This window comes from Equus caballus, chromosome 3 (genome assembly GCF_041296265.1).
Source record: "Equus caballus isolate H_3958 breed thoroughbred chromosome 3, TB-T2T, whole genome shotgun sequence".
NCBI classification, from domain to species: Eukaryota; Metazoa; Chordata; class Mammalia; order Perissodactyla; family Equidae; genus Equus; species Equus caballus.
The window spans coordinates 123395418-123415451 of NC_091686.1; the positions used below are offsets into that span (position 1 = coordinate 123395418).

The 20034-nt window shown below is 40.3% G+C and overlaps 1 protein-coding gene across 19 annotated transcripts in view; it reads right to left on the reverse strand.

The window, feature by feature from the left end:
- The window catches only part of ADD1 (adducin 1), an 85317-nt gene that overhangs the window by 44781 nt on the left and 20502 nt on the right, over positions 1 to 20034 (reverse strand). For all 19 annotated transcript variants that reach the window (XM_070264026.1, XM_070264032.1, XM_070264024.1 and 16 more), the window contains one exon: positions 3144 to 3358. In XM_070264026.1, the coding sequence (XP_070120127.1) occupies positions 3144 to 3358 (215 nt within the window). Of the gene's footprint in view, positions 1 to 3143; positions 3359 to 20034 lie in introns of those variants that run through there.

Genomic DNA, 20034 nt, shown 5'->3' on the forward strand with positions numbered 1-20034 from the left:
CATAGAGCATATTCTGTGGTAGTCAAGGAGCGAAGGAAAAGCTGATAGGTGCTTTGACTGCAAGGAAGAAATAAAATAAATCACCAAAACATGTTTTTTTGGTCATCTTTGCTGTCAATGCAGAATGTGCTGATATAGGTAGATACACACAGATATAAAGAGATACAGATAGCCTCTACTAAACATCTCTGAGTGTGCTGGCACAGGAGATGCAAAAGCTGAGTTAAACAAGCTCCCTGACCTCCATCTGAAAAATCAAACAATCTATTTCAATGGTTCTCAAATCCACATACATATCTGTGGGAAGCTCAACTCAACACAACACTACCACATGTACTACATACATATACTACACTACAATTCAACAGACATACATAATTCAACATACATAAAAGTACCAGGCACTATTCTAGGCACTGAGGATATACAGATAGAAAAGACGGTTCTTGCTACCAAGGAGCTTAAAGCTTAGTAAGGAAAACACAAAAAGAAAAAACCCACAGGACAAGGGCCCCTCTGCATCAACAGCATTCCGGCTGAGCTGTACGTGCAGTAAGGAGCTGAGTTCAGCAGTGACCAGTGAGGCCTGGAGCTCCCCATCTGGATCCCACAGTCTGGCATCAGGCAGTAGTCACTGACCAATGACCTTATGTGCTTCCTTGGTCCTAACTCCTGATAGTTCAACATCCACACCCTCACCTCTCAGCTTCCTTACCGCCTCTCCTCCAATGACCCTGTCATCCAACTCACCTCGGCCTCCCATTTCCATCATCACGTCCTAGACCTCCTCATTCCTAGTAACTATGCCCTTCTTCAATCTCAGAGTCAGGCATGTGCCCTGCAAACACCCCCTCCTGGTGTCCAGTTCATCCTTTCTTCAAACCTATCGTGACCCTAACACCTCTTCACCTTACCTTCCCTGTGTTCTGACCTCCTTCACCCAGCTTAGACCCTTGGTTCAACATTATAATTGTTCCCTTGCTTATACCTTCAACTCTCTACCATTTCATCTGGCAAAATCCCAAGCCTAGTTAAATTCAACTCTCCATCCCTTACACTTACACTGCTGAAAGCGGCAGGAGGAAAAGACGACAGGGCTGCGCTGTATCACTGTGAACTCATGACCACTGAATGCACCCTTGCATAAACCCAAACCTAGCAACCAATCTCAACTTTCCTTGCTTGTTCCCTCGCCCACTTTTCACACCTTCTCTCTTCTCAAATTTGCACTACCCCCTGGTACCCATTCTCAGAAGATGATTCCACTTTCTATTTCACTGAAAACAGAGAATCAGTTTGGAGAAAACTTTCACAAGTTCCCTCTCGCATCTACCCAACTTTCAGAATCCGTGTCCACAGAGTGGGCCTTCCCACACCTTACTGAGACTGAACTATCCATGTTCCTAAAACCAAGAAACCAACACTGGGTACATTATTGTTAAGTAAACCCCAGACTTTAACCAATCTTTCCACTAACGTCCTTTCTCTGTTCCAGGATTCCACATTGCATCTAGGTCAGTAACATTTTGATTACTTGTGTTCTTTGCTTACTGTGTTCTAAACAACTGTGGGAAAGAACTTTACTCTCTCTTTGCCTCCCCGCTGCCGAGCCAAGTGCCTGGCACACACTAGGTGCTGAAAGTTTCATTTCTTGACTCTATTCCTTAGTGATTTTTACTTAGTTCTTGTTGCTTTTATGGAAGAACACTGCTCAAGCCAGAAGTCTAGATGTTATCCTGACTCTTGCTTTTTCTCTCATCTCTTGCTTTCTGCCCATCAGCAAGTCCTATTTATCCCACCTTCAAAATGAAACTCAAATGAGTCTACCTCTCTCTACCCCTACCACCACTCTGGCCTAAGCCACTATTACCTCTTGTTTGGGAGGTGGCTTTCTTTCAAGATGCTTTCTCTATACCAAACCCAGAATGAGCTCTTTAAAAACGGAATTGTGTCACTCTCACCCGCGGCCCTCCAATGACTCTCTATTACACTCTGAATGCAAAAGAAACCCCTGATCTGAGCTTACACAGCCTTCCAGGACCTGTTCCCTCTTCCCTCTCCAGCCTCACTGCACCTCTCCCTGTCACCTCCTATGCTCAAAACACAATGGCTGCCTTTTAACTCTTCAAGCCCATCAAGCTCACCTTCATCCTAGGAATTTCATGTTGGCTGCTCCCTCAACCTGGAATGTTTCTCCCCCTGATCCCTGCATGGTTGGCTCCTTCCTGTCCTTCAGAGTTCAGACGAAATCTTCCTTCCTCAGACAAGCCTGCTCTAACCACAGTCATAATGTAATCATCCAATTGCTTCCTGCACTGTGCTTCTGTTTGTTGTTTACTGTTTATCACCTTCGACTAGAATGTAAAGACTTGATCTGGGTGCTTACACATGTCAAAATTCATCAAGCTGTATATGTAAGATTTGTGTACTGTAAGTCATACCTCAATAATACGTGAATAATAACAACGACCAAACAAATAAAATCTATTTAGAGTTAGAGGCCTTATATATCTTGTTTACTGCTAAATTCCCAGTTCCTTTTCAGCACATAAGAAATAACCAACATTAAAACAAAAAAATTCAATGAATATCTGCCAAACGATACCTCAAAATATTAAGGGAATAAAACAAGAATAGATTAGAAGGAAAAAAAGAATGAAGCACACGCAAGGGCAACAGCATCAACATGAGAAAACTATGAAGACAGCACTACTTTACCTAAAGATGCAAACGGAAGACACTTAGTTGGGCATGATTGTGGTTCAAAATGCTGACCGTAACTAAAGGTAAAATCAATCAATAATCAGGTACTATTAAGGCCTACTAAGTGCACAGCACCAAGGTAGGTGTTTTGAAGGAAACAGTAATTTTTAAACAATCCCAATATATAAAGACTCTCTGGAGAAGTAGTGAGAGAGTAAAAAGGAGAAATAAACACCTCCTATCCTTTATGATACTAAAGATTTTTCATTTATTACGTCTGAGTAACCTGAAGTAAACTGAATTCTTTCAACAGTCACACATTTATACAAGGCACTGATTTCCTGTGTTAAGATAAACCAACTATAACACATACAACAGAGCATAAGAACTGAAGTATTGGAAGAAAGAAGACACTTGGTCAGAGGAACAGCTTCTCTTACAGGACTTTGCAGAATCATGGACACCCTCTTTTTTTGCTCCATCATATTGAAGTCCTGGCGAAGGTCTGGTGCCATGTTCCTCTCTCGCAAGTATTCTGGATTGTTCTCATCTACTCTGTCGAAGTACCTCTCTTTGTGAGGGGCTGTGGTTGGGGGTGGTGAGGTCACCACTGCGGCCCGAGTATCACCATTCATTGCACAATCTTTGCAGGTTCCTAGGGAATCAAAATAACAGAAAGTATTGTTTTTGAATCAATGTCCAATAGCATTTCATAATGAGCACATCAGCCTAATAAATACAATCTTCAGAGTGAGGGCGCTCTGACTGACTGACCAGTTGGAGCCATGATGTGTGAGGCTTCTTTGTGGCCTCTGAGGCACAGGACTGATCAGCCATCTCCACCCTTCTACTAACCAATGGCATTTTTTGTCCTTGTCATTGTTCTTCAGCAGACAACAGGAGAACAATCTAACAAAGCTATTATGTCCTCTGACAAACAGAAAAAGAACTAGATATTAAAATTTTGACCACACGATAGTTTAGTCACGATATTGTCCCACACAGACAAGATCTGCTAACAGCAGCATAGATCATTTCTGGAGAAATTTGATTTATTATATTTTTCCCAAAAAGTATTAGCAGTGGTTTTACAAAAGATTCCCCAAGCAGAGCAATAAGAAATAAGCTGCTCACACATCTGTATTCATGAAGATGGGAAATCCTCCTCATCAACATCACATTTGTGTTTCAAAGAACAACAGTTGGCACCAAAAATACCAACATGCCCTAGTTTGTGAATAACCTAAAAAGATGCCCAAATTCAAAAGTCTTCTAATACAGCTACTTACTTTACATTCTTTTTAATTCCGATCTTTTATTTGGAACGATGTTCAAACGCACTAAATTATATTTACCTTTAAATCTCTAAATGGCACCCATACTAATCATAAAAACAGTTCATTTCTATTCTGTTTCTATAATACACTGAATGATAGCTTTAACAACACATATGCAGTATTTACCGAGCATCTATAATGGCCAGTCACTGTGATGGGCACAAAAATTAACTAAATGTGGTCCTCACTCTGGACAAGTTGGATTCAGTCTGGCAAGGGAGACAGACTTGCTGAGAAAGCCAGAGGGGTTGATTTAGAAGTCATCAGCACAGAGGGAGTATAAAGCCAGGAGAGCCAGCAGAAGAACATAAATTGAGAAAAAGGAGCAGGACCAGTTTCTAGCATATAGTGGGTATGTAAATAAAAAATTTTTGAATAAATTAAGAACAAGAAGGAAAGGATAAAGAGACAAGATAAGAAAGTGTCTCAGAAACCATAGGCAGAGAGTTTTAATGGAGAGTGAGTGAACAACGGTTCCTCAAGCCAGAGGGTAGGCAAGATAAGAATTTAAGAGGTGATTAAATTAACAACTAGAAAAATAACTGGTGCTCCTTCCTTACACTAAACACAAAAATTCATTCCAAATGGAACACAGACTTAAACCTAACAACAAAAACCATAAAATTCTTAGAAGAAAAAGGGGTAAATCTATAAGAACTTGGGTTAGGCAAAGTCTTATGTGACATCAAAAGAACAAGCAACAAAAGAAAGAAAAAATAAACTGGACTTCTTCAAAATTAAAAATGTTTGTGCTTCAAAGGATACTAAGAAACTGAAAAGATAACCCACAGAATGGGAGAAAATACTTGTAAATCATATATCTGAGAAGAGATTTACATCTAGAATATATAAACAACTGTTACAACTTAATAATTAAAAAACAATTTAAAAACTTGAAAATCATCGAGTGACCTCAGTAGATATCACGTAGAGCAAAAGAATTGCCAAGTTGAGCCTTGCCTAAATTCCTGACTCACAAAATCATGAGATATGAATGATAAAATTATTTTAAGCTGCAAAGTCCTAGGAGGGTTTGTTATGCTGCAGCAGATAACTACAATTACGTTACAGATGATGAGCGGAAGGCGAATGAGAGCAGCTGGAACTGTATGCTAGACATGCTATCTCATCCTCTCACCTCCCCTATTTGTTCATACTGTTGTTTACCCCTCTTTACAGACACGGAACTTGGGTCACTCAGTTAGGAAGTTAACAGGGCTGGGATTCAACGCAGGCCATCCGGCTGCAGAGCTTTTGTGTTTTTGTGTGTATGTGTGCGAGGAAGATCAGCCCTGAGCTAACATCTGTTGCCAATCTTCCTCCTTTTGCTTGAGGAAGATTGTCCCTGAGCTAACATCTGTGTCAATCCTCCTCTACTGTACGTGTGACGCCACCACGGCAGGACTTGAATGAGCAGTGCACAGGTCCGCGCCCAGGATCCAAACCCGCAAACCCCAAGCTGCCAAAGCAGAGCTCACGAACCTAACCACTACGCTACCAGGCCAGCCCCATGTACGGCTTTTGTTCTTAACCTCTAAACCATATTCTAAATGATGATGATGACAATGTGTGGTGGCAGAAGCAGCAGTGGGAACAATGTCCCCAAAGGGATGCGAAGGGATGGAATCAAGGGCATAGGTGCAAAGACTGGCCTTGAACAGGAGGACCCAACCTTGGGCATCTGGGGCTGGCACTGTGAGCTTTTTAACGAACATATGAATCACTTGAGAATCATGTTAAAATACAAATTCAGATTCAGTAGGTCTGGGATGGGGCCTGAGACTCTGCATGTCTCATGAGCTCCCAAGTGATACCAATGCCACTCAACCTTGACCACAATTTGAATAGCAAGGCGTTAAAGAACAGTTTGTTTATACAAAATACATTTTGTGGTACCAAAAGCCAAAGAATCAACTGAAAAACTTTTTTTTTTTAAAGAAAATGATCAATTTGGATATTGCTCTTCTGAAACCTAAAGACATGACAGAAATAACAGCCTGCTTAAAGTGACACTATTTCAAGGACTTAAAGACAAAGAACGAAAACCATCAAGGATTAAAAGTCAATGCAGAATAAATGGACCAATGACCTAAAGGTAGTCTTTAAACCTTCTCTAAATGTATCCTTTAAAAACTTTAGTTTAATCTGTTTTCTCTAACCTGGTTTGTTCTAAAAGAACAGCCCAAAGAACAAAACAATGATGGTTGTCCTACATTTCTCCATTAGATGTAAATGAAGCTAAACATTCTGAGCCAATGACAAAAATGCTCTACTTCAGGGGCCGGCTCCATGTGCAAGTGGTTAGGTTCGCACCCTCCACTTCAGTGGCCCAGGGTTTGCCGGTTCAGATCCTGGATGCGGACCTACACATCACTTGACAAGCCATGTTGTGGCAGTGTCCCACATACAAAACAGAGGAAGTCTGGCACAGAAGTTAGCTCAGTGACAGTCTTCCTCAAGCAAAAAGAAGAAGCTTGGCAACAGATGTTAGCTCAGGGTCAATCTCTCTCACCAAAAAAAAACAAAAAAGATGAAATGATATACAGTATTATGTTTTTTTCTATTTCTAAATGAGCCCCAATTTTAAGTCATTTTCATCAATAAATAAGGATATGGGAACATTTTAGAAACAACTACAGCTACTTTCTGGTTCCCAGGGCTAACTGAAAGAAAAGAATCTTCATAAAACCAACATGTTACAGATAAGGCAAAGAGTGCTCTCTTTTTATTGCAAATTGCCATGTGAATGGGATAAGATAAAGACTGCAGACCAGATATGCATGTGTTCCATTCCTTCAATAAGGAAGTCTATAAACTTAAATCAAAATCAAAGTATACATATTGTGAGCCCAATAATCAAAAACAAATGTAATTCCACTTTAAAGTACACCTGTACTTGGTTTTTGTCAATTATGGCTTCAGGTTTCATTAACTTAGTTTTTAAGAGTGTGTTAAGACAGTAAATTTTTCTAGAAACATCTCTACAAAGAAGTAATTAATCTACATTTTTTAAAAAGAAATGGAAAAATAGACACACAAAAACATTTCTGGCAACATTAGAGTAATTTAAAATAAAATAATTTAAAAAGCAGGACCAATCAATGTCCAACAATACACAAATGGTTGTAACATAAATATTAAAATTTGTTTGATACAACATTATGAAACTGTGAAGATTCTTTAGCTAAGATACATAAGATTACAACATTTAAGTGAAAAACTATAAAATTTCCTATTCTATCACATAATGTTACCAATATTATAATTATAATCACACACAGACAAGGTGCGATATAATGGCCAGTAAGCTGTACTGAAGTTGAATAAACTGATTGAAGAGAAGTGTGGATTAATGTTCTGGGGACAGCCCCTTGGGTGAGTCGTCAAAGTTCCGTGCGCTCTACTTCAGTAGCCCGGGGTCACAGATCTGGATCCCGGGTGCGGACCTACTTCACTCATCAGCCATGCTATGGAAGCATCCCACATACAAAAAGGAGAGGAGGAGTGGCACAGATGGGAGCTCAGGGCTAATCTTCCTCAAGTGAAAAAAGAGGAGGACTGGCAACGGATATCAGCTCAAGGTGAATCTTCCTCCCAAAAGAAAAGAGAGACTTATGGGTTAATGTTTCTCTATCTCAATATTCTACAGAGTTGCTATCATTTTACCTCTGTAAAAATTTTAAGATTTCACCAATCTTAATATCTTGATATGTAAATCAGTGAAATCTCTGGGAACAAGATTTTCAAATAAACAAACATACACACCCAAAAGAACCCAAAAGTCTAGATGAACCATGACAAACTTGGCTTGCCCGTGTGACACCTGGCATTCATCCACTTTCTTCGATCCTTATCACATCACTCTAATCTAGATAATTACCACTCACCTCCTGGACACACTGATAGCCTCCTAAATAGGTTGTCTACTTCCAGTTTCTTAACAACCCCCACACCAATCCATTCACCACAGCTAGGGCAGAGCGAGTTTCAAAACATAAGTCAGATCATGACACTTACTTCTCAGCTTAAAACTTGACGGCTAATAGGATAACCTTAGCTGGATCCTGATTCAAAAAACTAACATAAAAATTCAAAAATAACATTTGAGACAATTAGAAATTTGAACACTAACTAGACTTGGAAGGCATTAAGGAATTACTGTTAAAAATTTTAGGTGTGATATTATGGTTGTATTAGAAACATACAAAAATATTTATGGATAAAATAATATGACATCTAGAATTTGCCTAAAACTTATATGGGGTGGAGGGAGAGTAAGGGTTACACAAAAGAAACAAGACTGGCCGTGAGTTAATAACTGTTAACTGTTGAAGCTGGATGAAGGATAAAGCAGAATTCACTATACTATTCTATTTTGTATGTGTCTGAAATAATTTTCCTTGCTCTTAGAATCAAGTACCTCCAGATCTTACATAAGCTGGTCTCTGCCTGCCTTCAGATGAGGACATTTCAGCATGTTCTTTCAGATAGATATTACCGATATTGGGATGAAAGGATATTGTAAGATTAACATCCCTTTGCTGATGTCCCTGAAGACATCACTTTGCCTAGCATGTTATTTATTGACCTGGAAATAACAAATGTATCCTGGAATATTCTTTCTTAGCAAAGGTATTCTAGCCCCAGGATGATCCATCCTTTCATTAATGTATAACTAAACCTCAGATGAGAAACCAGATAAATTTTTGCTTCTCTAAAATACCTAATGCGTTAATTGTAAAGTTTTGGGGCAGATTCAGTTATTTCTTGGCATCTCCCATCTGGCACAGACATTCTCCTAATGGGTAACTATTCCAACTATTCACATGATTTACTTTTGAATCCCTAAAGGCAGAACACTCAAACCAAAGGCTGAAACAAGAAGATGGTCATTAACAAATTCTGTGGGTAAAGAGTCTGCTAGAAGACCTAGAGGGTCTTGTCAGTTTCTAAATGTTCTTAAAACATATCTCAGAAAGTAGAATGACTGCCAGGTGATAATGAATTATCGCATGGAAAATAAACCAGGAGGTATCAAATATGCTAATGTGGGAATAAAAGTGGCAGCCTCTGCTGGTGTCCTTTGGCCACCTGACATCCAACTCCAGATATAGCCTTTGGAACTGTCAATAGGATAACAAGAAAAGAGGTGACCTCTGCATTGTCTTCTTTTATCTCTATTAACTCCTGTTATTTAATATATCTCCACCAGAGCTACTTTCCACATTATGTGCAAGGCATCAGAGATGAAAAGTTACAAAATGAGTAGTAGACGATAGATAAATAAATATAATCAAATACTCTTGGTGCCACGACAGAAACCTACGTAATAAATCAGCAGGGGGGAAGTGTACAGCGGTGGAATGTACAAAGAGCTGAGAGAGGGTACTATAGGTTGAACCGTGTCCCACAAAAATTCATGTTGAAGCCCTAACCCTCAGAATGTGACCTTATTTGGAAATAGGGTCACTGCAGATGTAGTTTAAATCAGGTCATCCTGCAGCAGGGTGGGCCCATAATCCAGTATGACTGGTGTCCTTATAAAAAGAGGAAATTTGGACAACACGAGTACAGGGAGAAGGCCATGTGAAGACGAAGGTAGAGATCACCTGAGGTGATGCATCTACAAGACAAGGAATGCCAAAGATTGCCAGCAAATGACCAGCAGCTGGTGGAAAGGACTAGAACAGATTCTCCCACAACGCCTGAGAAGGAACCAACCCTGCCAACACCTCGATCTTGCACTCTGGCCTCCAAAACTGAGAGACAATAAATTTCTATTGTTTAAGCTGCCCAGTCTGTAGTACTTTGTCATGGCAGCTCCTGGAAACGTACATAGAGGGCTGTCAGGAAAGCTTCAGAAGAGATGACTTCAGAGCTAAGCAGGTGCTTCCAGGTAGCTTGGGGCAGGCGGCAGTCACCTGGTGAGTGGACTATCCACTGAGCTTTTAAGAAAGCAGCACAAAAGAGACAGCAAAATGAGTGAGCAGTCAATGTCCCCTTCTTTCAGACTTAGTGCCTGGCACCCAGCATGCAGGCGCTCAAGGAGTTTTTAATGACCTAAGCGAACTAACTATTCTGTCTTCCCAACGTTTCAGCCCCACTCTATTCTCAAGCTCCAACTCAATTATTTCCTGCTCTGTGGAGGTTTCCCAAGCCTGAGCTTGGCGCTTGGCCTCCCATGTTCCAAGATACTTTATTCTCACCTCTTTTCAGCCATTCTTAAACAGGAGCAATTATTTGTGTATATGCTTGCTCCATCACCAGTATGTGGGCCCATGAAGAACAGGGACAATCAATTTCTAACTCATTCTTGTAAGCAAGCCCTGGGAGTGTTTCACATACAGCAGGGACTCAGTAGATACTTTGTTTGCTCTTGAAGTAGGGCCTCTACTGCTAGGGACATCCTAACTTCTCTGGACCGGCTCCAGGAGGTTTGCATCCAGCACAAAACTGCGCCATCAGGACACACTCAACAAAACAGAAGGCAGACTCATCAAAAAAAAAAAAGTAACTATGTGAGATGACAGATGTTAACTAACTTGATTGTAGGAATCATTTCACAATGTATACATATATCAAATCACTATGTTGTACACTTCAAATATATTACAATTTTATGTCAATTTTACCTCAACAAAACTAGAAAAAAAAGCTAAAAAAAAAAATTGTAGCCTTTGCTGGAAAGAGAGACAAGATTTCAAACAGGCTTGGAGGAGTTGACACTGATGGCTAAGCCCAGGAAAAGTGCTGGGAATAGTGCTGCATAGACAGTCCACACCCTGTCCGGAGCCTCAGATGGGAAAGCAGAAGAGACACAGAAGCCCCGGCCAGACATTCATTACAAACTCTCAGAAATCTCATTACAAAATCCACAAACAATTGTGGAAGAGGTGCTGTGCCAGTCAACGAAAGAGGAATCCCTAACATCTACCTGCAAGAGGGAGCCCAACTCTGGAGCTCTCTCCCAAATAAAACAGAACACAACAAGACCGAGTCATAATCCCTCACTGCTGACATTACTAGCCTCGTTCTCCACTTCCCCTAAAGGAAAAACACCCACCTTACGTTTAAGATTCTTCTTCACAGCTTCAGGCTGACACTGAGGTGCCCTGCCTGGGACCTCAAAGCTCAGTAAAAGCCTTTAATTAGTCTGATCGGATCATTTCTATTCCTGTGTCTCCAGATGTTCTCTCGCAGATGAAACTGCTCAAAATAATCATTTTAAAATAATCATTGCTTACTATCTGGTAAGTATAGATTTAAAACTCATGTTTACAGGTATTCACTCATTTTTCTCTGCAGATAAGGAAACTGAGGCACAAAGCAGTTAAGCAGCCAGCAGTGGGATTGCTAGGGTCTGAACTCAGTCTGCCTGGCTCCAGTGTGAGCACATAAGAGGCCTCAATAAACATCTCTTAAATAGACGAATGGTGAAGGAATACAAAATCATTCTCCATTACTGATTTCACCAAATTTGCCTTCATCCAAAAGAATTATATTTAAAGCGATATCCAGTACTTTCAGATAGCACATAAGCAACCAACCACCAGTCAACTCTTACACAAGTGCTTTCATGATGAAATTCCACAAAGGAAACTGCAGTTCAGAGTTTAGGAGCAGAATCTGGGAGAAGTAATTTTATATATGGTATCTCACAATTTAACAAATCACCACCACACCACAAGAGGATCTCCACTACAGTTACTGTACTGATTCATGTATTCTGAGCCACATGCCCCCAACAACTACATACAGAAAAACCCAGAACTCACCTTTATCCTCTGACAGTGTCAACCGCTTTCTCTATTTTTCACTCCTTCGTGATACTGTTACTTAGTCCTTCACTCACTATACTATTTCCATTTATCTTTTTCTGGGGGGGGGCTAACATCTGTGCCAATCTTCCTCTATTTTGTATATGGGATGCCGCCACAGTGTGGCTTGACGAGCAGTGTGTAGGTTTGCACCAGGGATCTGAACCTGCAAACCCCAGGCTGCCAAAGCAGAGCGCATGAACTTTTAATCACTATGCCACCAAGCCAGCACCCAATTTTTTTTTTTTTTTTTTTTTTTTTTGAGGACGATCAGCCCTGAGCTAACATCGGCTGCCAATCCTCCTCTCTTTGCTGAGGAAGACTGGCCCTGAGCTAACATCTGTGCCCATCTTCCTCTACTTTATACGTGGGACGCCTACCACAGCATGGCTTGCCAAGTGGTGCCATGTCTGCACCTGGGATCCAAACCGGCAAACCTCAGGCCACCGAAGCAGAACATGCGCACTTAACCGCTGCACCACCAGGCCAGCCCCCCAATTTTTATTTTTAACTATATTTTTGCTGAAGTAATGAAGTCTTTCGAAATTGTTTTTACTGAACCAAAACTTTTCCTGAATTTCATTCGAGGGTGGCTTACTAAGTAAGGGTTTGAGCGGACTTTGTTTCTCTCAGGGGAGCAGAAAGGTGGAGAAGTTTGGCAGGATTGTAAGTAAGAAAGATTAAAATACTGACCACAAAAACAAACAGGCAGTTTTTTCAGAATTTAATGGTCAGTAACTAAATGTTCCTATTTGTGAAGTAATTGGTTCCCATGGAAGACAAATGATAAAAGAAAGCTTTGAAGATATTAGTCAGCTAGAGCTAATAAACTGAGAACACAACTGTTGAGTGTGCTAAGAAATATATATTCTGTACACACAAAGGTCAAAATATGAGCTGCTTTACTAACTCTGGGACTTCTGAAAATGGTGCCAGGTTTTCCTCTTTACAGCTGGGGAGGCAAGAAGTATTTAAAATCACAAGAACAGGCCTAAGTAAAACTCTGCCAAAGGCATATTCTCTGAAAAGTAATTGTGCCAGCTGACAGAGACTGAAAACTTTTTATGCTATCAAGTAATTATGAGCATACAAATTTCTAGACAGTCTAGTTTTCACAAAAATAAGGATATACTGTCAAATGCAAAAAAACAAGATACAGAGAACAACATACATATGGCGTCTTTTGGGGGTAAAAGGAAGGATAAGAAAAACATTCTTATTTGCTTGTATTTAGATAAAAAATGTAGGAAGAATAGGGGCTGGCCCCAAGGCGTAGTGGTTAAGTTTGGCATATTCCACTTCAGGGGCCCAAGTTCACAGGTTTGGATCCCTGGCACAGACCTACATTACTCATCGGTGATGCTATGGCGGCAACCCACATACAAAGACGACAACTGGCACAGACGTTAGCTCAGGGCTAATCTTTCTCAAACAAAAGAAGAGGAAAATTGGCAACAGATGTTACCTCAGGGCAAATCTTCCTCAGGGTGGAAAAAAATGTGGGAAGAATATAGGAGAAACTTAAAATGGTGGTTTACTTGTAAGGAGTGAGACGGAGAACAGAGACAGCCAGGAGATTCTTTATTCTTCACACATACTTTTTAAAAGTTTATTAAAAAAAAGAAAATTTTAAAATTAAACCACTAAGAACATAAATAAAATAATAAGCATCACTGAAAGTATAAAATGAACCAAGTACACAGTACATTGTATTTCTAGCAGCATGAGGATACCAAACATTTGTTTAAAGTTTTACAGTTTAATATATATTCTGTTAACTGTTTTAGTAGGATTGCCCTCTCCTGATTTTACAGGTGGTAAAATGTAGGTTCTAGAGATTGTCTTACCCTAAGGTAGAAACAGTAAGTTAACCAAACTCTCAAGTTGAGTTGAGAATGTATAGGGTTAAATGAGCCCCTCAAAGTCTCTCCTCCAAAATGGTTCTGTTCATATTAAAATCATTTATGACTGAATAGTTCTTTAAATCAGTACTGGCTGATTAAAACAATATTTCTTTAAATCCACACTGGCTCCACTTCACAGCCACTACTTCCATATTTCCCAAAAGTACTGGCGACCAAGCCCTCTAAGCACAAAAGGGCATTTCATTCCATAAAGAATCAAACGGATACGATGCACCTCCCGTCTGGTGTTAGGGAATGACAGGCAAGGTTTATTGCTGAAGAAGAGGGCACTTTTCACACTGGCCTTGAAGTCTGTAGCTATCAGGGGTACCCAGCTCATCTTGCTCACCCAGAGAGACAGACCAGGTTTTATGCATGTCTGTAGTCCAACGGCATCCTATACTGTTCTCTGGTGCACAGAAGGTACTTGATAAAAGTGTGCTGAAGAGTCAGCAGACAGTGAAACAGGCATTGAGGACCTTACAGCCTTTCTGACTCTATGTTCTAAAAGTCTACAATAGTAGTTAAAATCTAACCCCTTCATTTTACAAGTAGGAAAACTGAGGCTCACAGAAGGTTCTAAGAAGATGGCCCTGGGCACATGGTGTCACTGGCAGAGAGCAGCAGCCTGGTGTGTCTGGGGTCAGACCAAGGGCAAATCTAAAGTCCACTGTGCTGCTTACTAATTGTATGATGCTGGACAATTTGCTTAACTTCTCTCTGGGACTCAGTTTCCTCATCTATAAACTGGGTGTTGTAATGGCAACCCTGAGGGATATTGTAAGAGTGAGAAATGCTGTTTGGAAAGCATTCAGCAGTTATCCGGCAGACAGTGGACACACATTAAGGAGGGGCCATAATTACTGCACAAACCCAGGGCTAAACTGTCCTGCCCAGGCCTATGGACATTCCACAGCACCAGACTGGTTCTTGCTCATGTGATTTTTATTATCAGTGACAAATAACTGAAAATTTCTGATCTCTGTCACAACTACAACTGGCTTCAAGAATATATTAAAAAATAGTTTCTCATATATATAGTTTATTTCTCATTAGCACTACCACTTTCCTATGTTAATATCCAAATAACTTCCAAAGTCTTAAAAAATTCCAAATGGCATCTGAAGGAAAATTATTAAAGTCTTAATAACCACAAATGAAAAAAATGGCCAAAAATAAATTTAGACAAAGGAAAAGTATGCCTCAAATTGCATACATTTATCAGTTTTACCTAATCAAAATGGTGCCATTTCAATAGATATGACTCTACTGAGGCAGAGCACAGAATCCAAACTCTAAATGGCTCTGCATTTAGGCCACTGAGAGAAGTGACAAATCTCATGAGCTTTTCAAATGCAACTGAGGTAGAAGCCAAAGGTTAACTATCATTATTTTCACTGACTCAATATTCATTCATTCATCAAATATTTACTGTGTACCTACAATAAGGCTAATATGGACCAGGCACTGTTCTTCAATCTGAACACCTGGGAGACAGCAATGCACAAAACAAGATCTGTGCCTTCAAAGAATTTATATTCTAATACAGAGGCCAGGCAGTAAACAGAATAAGTTAACCATATGGTATGTTAAAAGGCGATAGGTGCTATAGGTAGGGGACTGGGAGGTGGGGAGGTGACATCAAGAAGGGCTCCCAGAGAAGACACATCACAAGTGGTGAAGGTGTTAGGCACTCCAGGCAGAGGGACAGCTAGAGCCAAGGCCAGGAGTAAAGACTGGCTTTTGTTTGGGAGTTGGGGGGAGGATAAAACTAAGTCTACCATTATTTTCTTTAAACATTGAGATATTTCATCCATATTTTGGTAAACAAGCAAACATACAAATAGGTCCACTCAAACCTACTTTGTCCAAAACAGAAGTCTGAATTTTCCCCAGTCATGTCTCCCTGCTTCTATTCTTCAAGTCATAGAACTCAATCTCCACAAAAAGGTGATCGAATCATGTCCCACCTCTGCTTAACAACCATCAATGGCTTCCCACAGTTCCCAGAATAAAATCTGAAGTCTTGACTACAGCCAGCAGAGACACTTCCCCATTTGGCCCCCAGCCACCTTTCTGATGTGCTGTCCCAGACACACTAGCCTCTCTTCTGTCCACAAACACATGCAGCTCCTTCCTGCCTCAGAGCCTTTCAACCTGCTCTTCTCTCTGCTGAGAACACTTATTCCAGCTACTCTGAATGCCTTACTCCTTATCAGTCAGGTTTCATGTCAAATTTCAGCCCCAAATTTGAGATTAGTTTCCCTAACCACCATATAAAGAGTAACCCCCACTCCCAGCTCTCTCAAATCACCCTCGGTCTTTGTGTTTTCTTTCCCTTCAAGGCATTCATCCTCACTTCCAGAGCACAGACTCTGGAGCCAGACTGCTTGAGTTCAAATTCCAGCTCGGCCACTTACTGGTTCTGTAAGCTTGGGAAAAATTCTTAACTTCTCTGGTCTCAGTTTCTACATCTGAAATAACGAAGCTAACAATACAACCACTTCATACAGCTAATGCATGTAAAATGCTCAGAACAAGTGTGTGACACACAGGAAGCACTCAAGTGTTAGTTATTAGTATTACTGTCAGAAATTCATTGTCTGTCTCCTCTATTAGAATGTAACCTCCAAAAGGGCAGGAGACTCGTCTGCCTCATTCACAGGGCTAACACTTAATAAGCCCGCAATAAATATATACTCAGGAACAAATACACATCCTGGTCTAACGTTTTGGACTGGCAATGCTAATCTCAGTTTGGATTCCAGATGCATTTACTATAAGAAAAGCCTCAATTTGCTTCATTCAGTCACAACTGATGTAGGACTGAAGAGACTCGTACAAGCAGCTAACTACAGAGACTCCAAATCTCAGTTCACCACTCACACGGAAGTTTCAGACTACAAAGGGACAATCTGTATATAAAATCAGGTTTTATATTTTGAGTTACCTGGGTTTCATGCTTCTAAGAATTACATCAATTCCCAAAGTTGGTACACAGCAAAAGCAGCTTTATCTGCCTCTAGCTGACTGGATTTGGAGACTCAAGCAAGTATAACTCCCAGAGGTAGGGAAATAAGAAAAGGAGAATTCTACACCTCACAATTAAGTGTGCATGGTACTACACTGAGGCCCATAAAGACTGCAAGAAGACCCAGCTGAGCAAGTTTGGAAACACAGGCTGACCAGACACATGTGAGTATAGAAAATTCTATGTAGATTTGATAAGGAAGGAAAAAACCACTCTGCAATCTAATTAAACACATCACGAAGGACTGTCTAACAACACTAGCCTAAGACAAGAATGTTTCCCCTGGAAAAAATATGGATCAATATCAGGGGAATAGTTTAACAGTTATGAAACAGTAGGATGAAAGTATTTAGTCATAAAAATGATCTTATGGGTAATATGTAGGACACAGCCAATACTCTAAGTTGTTAAAACAGCACATACAAAATCGTATTGCAGCCATGTAACAAGATGAATACACAACAGTGACAGAGGCCAAAATGGCTACACAAGGGCTTCTGTCAACCTCTCCTTCACTCTGCAGTGCCTCGTATCTGTTGGCTGAAAAAAGAACAGGCTATTTCCTTGGCTATTTCTGAGTGGTCCCGATAGCTCTGTTCTCTACCTGTAATCTGCCTGACATCAATCTCCAATGGGAGACCAGTGGATAGTAGGAAAGTACTTGAGTGAATGACCCTCAGGTCCTACAACTGCCAAAAGGCAGTGACGCTTAATGAGAAGGAGGACAAGTTTGAGGTCACCAGGGTCCAAATCCCAGCCCAGACACTTAGTCGGAATGTGCCCTAGGCAAGCTCACTATCCATACTACAGTTTTTCATTGGTAGCAAAGGGATGATAATAATATCTATCTTATAAGATTGTTGAAGAGTAGATATGACATGCTCGATAAAATGTCTGTTATTATTATGTTAGCAACGAAGTCCTGTTCACTGTCCAGAGTAATCTTGACAGCTGGTACCTGAAACTCCCTCCCTTAGTCATAGAAGGTGCCATTGTTCCCGTCCCACCCAGCAAGTCAGCTCTAGATTTTCACAGAGGAATGAATACCAGAGGAACTTCCTGAAGTTACTGAGTAGACAGACATGGAGATTAAACAGAAAGCTCCAGTTAACTGAATATTCTGATTAATAACACTATTAGTTTTCAAAAACATGGAAGATAATAAAACATACTTACTCCTAATAAACACTAAGTAAATTTAACTTTTGGTAGTTCAAATTCCCTATAATTATTTTACTTACCTAAATTAATGTCAATAGCTCTCAAATATATACTCCATTTTTCAGAAGTACTAAACTTAGGGCTGGCCCAGTGGCGCAGGGGTTAAGTTTGCGTGCTCTGCTTCCGCAGCCCAGGGTTCGCTGCTTCGGATCCCAGGCGCAGACCTATGCACCACTTATCAAGCCACACTGTGGCAGGTATTCCACATATAAAACGGAGGAAGATGGGCACAGACGTTAGCTCAGGGCTAATCTTCCTCAAAAAAAAAAAAAGTAAGTACTAAACTTTTTCGGATTGAGAGAAACCCTACAATTTTTGCATTCCCCTTTTACTTAAAAAACGAAAACAAAGTGGCTAAAAACAAGAACTATCTAACATCTGTATATGCGTAGGTGCTTTTAAAACTTTAAAATTTTGAAGCTATAGATTAAAATTTTAGACATAAAATCTTTTCAATTGAGGGGAAAAAAATAACCTGGAGGACAGTAGAAAAGAGTCACATTACGCAAACGACTGACAGTTGATTTTACCCAGACACACTCAGTGGCAATTCTGTTACTGGAACTGTAGATGAAATTCATTAAGATACAGGATGAAACATTAAATGGTATGTCCATAAAGGAGACACTCTAAAGCCCAGTGGAAGCCAAAGACTCTTTTCAAAGGAGAAAAGATGTTTATCCCTTCCATTCTGTCATTTAATATTTAGTTAAGTGATACTAACACTTTTAACCTGAAATTAACCTAGCTTTGAAAGGAGCAAATAATTCATTCCTTCCAAAGTACAGTCATGTGCCACATAAACAGGTTTTGTCAACAACAGACCACATACAAAATGATGGTCTGGTAAAATTAGTACCATATAGCCTAGGTGTGTAGGAGGCTATACCATCTAGGTTTGTGTAAGTGCACTCCACAGTGTTTGCACAACAACGAAATCGCCTAACAATGCATTTCTTAGAACATGTCCCCATCGTTAAGCGACACATGGCTGTATATTATATTGTGTGTCTAGGAAAATCCTGGAGGCTTGGCCTTGCAGCCTGACCTTCTCCACATTATACAGGATAGAAATGATCTGTCTAGTAAAGTGTTCAATCCCAAGCCTCAAATCAACAACAACACTTTGTTTACTTAGAGGAGGCAATTCCACTCAGGTCCCAAGAGGATGATATACTTCAAAATGATTTTCACACAACAGTTCAGAACTCTTCTGAAAAATTACAGCACAGCATATTTTAACAAGCCACTAAAAATGCAAAGCACTTTGGGGGCCGGCCCGGTGGCAGAATGGTTAAGTTCATGTGCTCTGCTTCAGCAGCCCAGGATTCACAGGTTCAGATCCTGGATGTGGACCCAGCACCGCTCATCAAGCCACGCTGTGGTGGCATCCCACATAAAATAGAGAAAGACTGCCAGAGATATTAATTCAGCGACAATCTTCCTCAAGCAAAAAGAGGAACACTGGTAACAGATGTTAGCTCAGGGTCAATCTTCTCACACACACACACAAAAAAAATGCAAAGCACTCACAAATAATTCTAACACTACAAATAAAACAAACATCCTAGAAAATGTGATCCCTTTAGAAAATTCTAGTTGCAGGGCCCTGTCCTAGGGTGGGAGCTCAAAAATCAGTTGCTGAGTGAAATAGCAGAAAACAATGTCTCTAAAATAATTGCCTGAAAGGCAAACGTGACAGTAGAAAGGAAAGTTTACAGTATAGGAAACCCCCAAAATGGGTTAGGATTAAATAGAAAGGTTCACTTCCTCTTTGGTTCATACACTCTGAAAAGGAAGCAGGTATCACTAAAATTTCCCTGCTTTGGTGGATCGGAAGTGGCTGCTTTATCTGGCATTTCTCTGATTAGTGCGCAAGGATGAGTATTTTTCATGCGTTTGTTTAATCTCAAATTTCCCATAGAGTCTATTAATTTCTTTTCCACCTACCTATCTGTTGAAATCTTGATGTATTTATTCCTACAAATTTGAAAAAATCGTATGCCTATTGACCTTGTGCC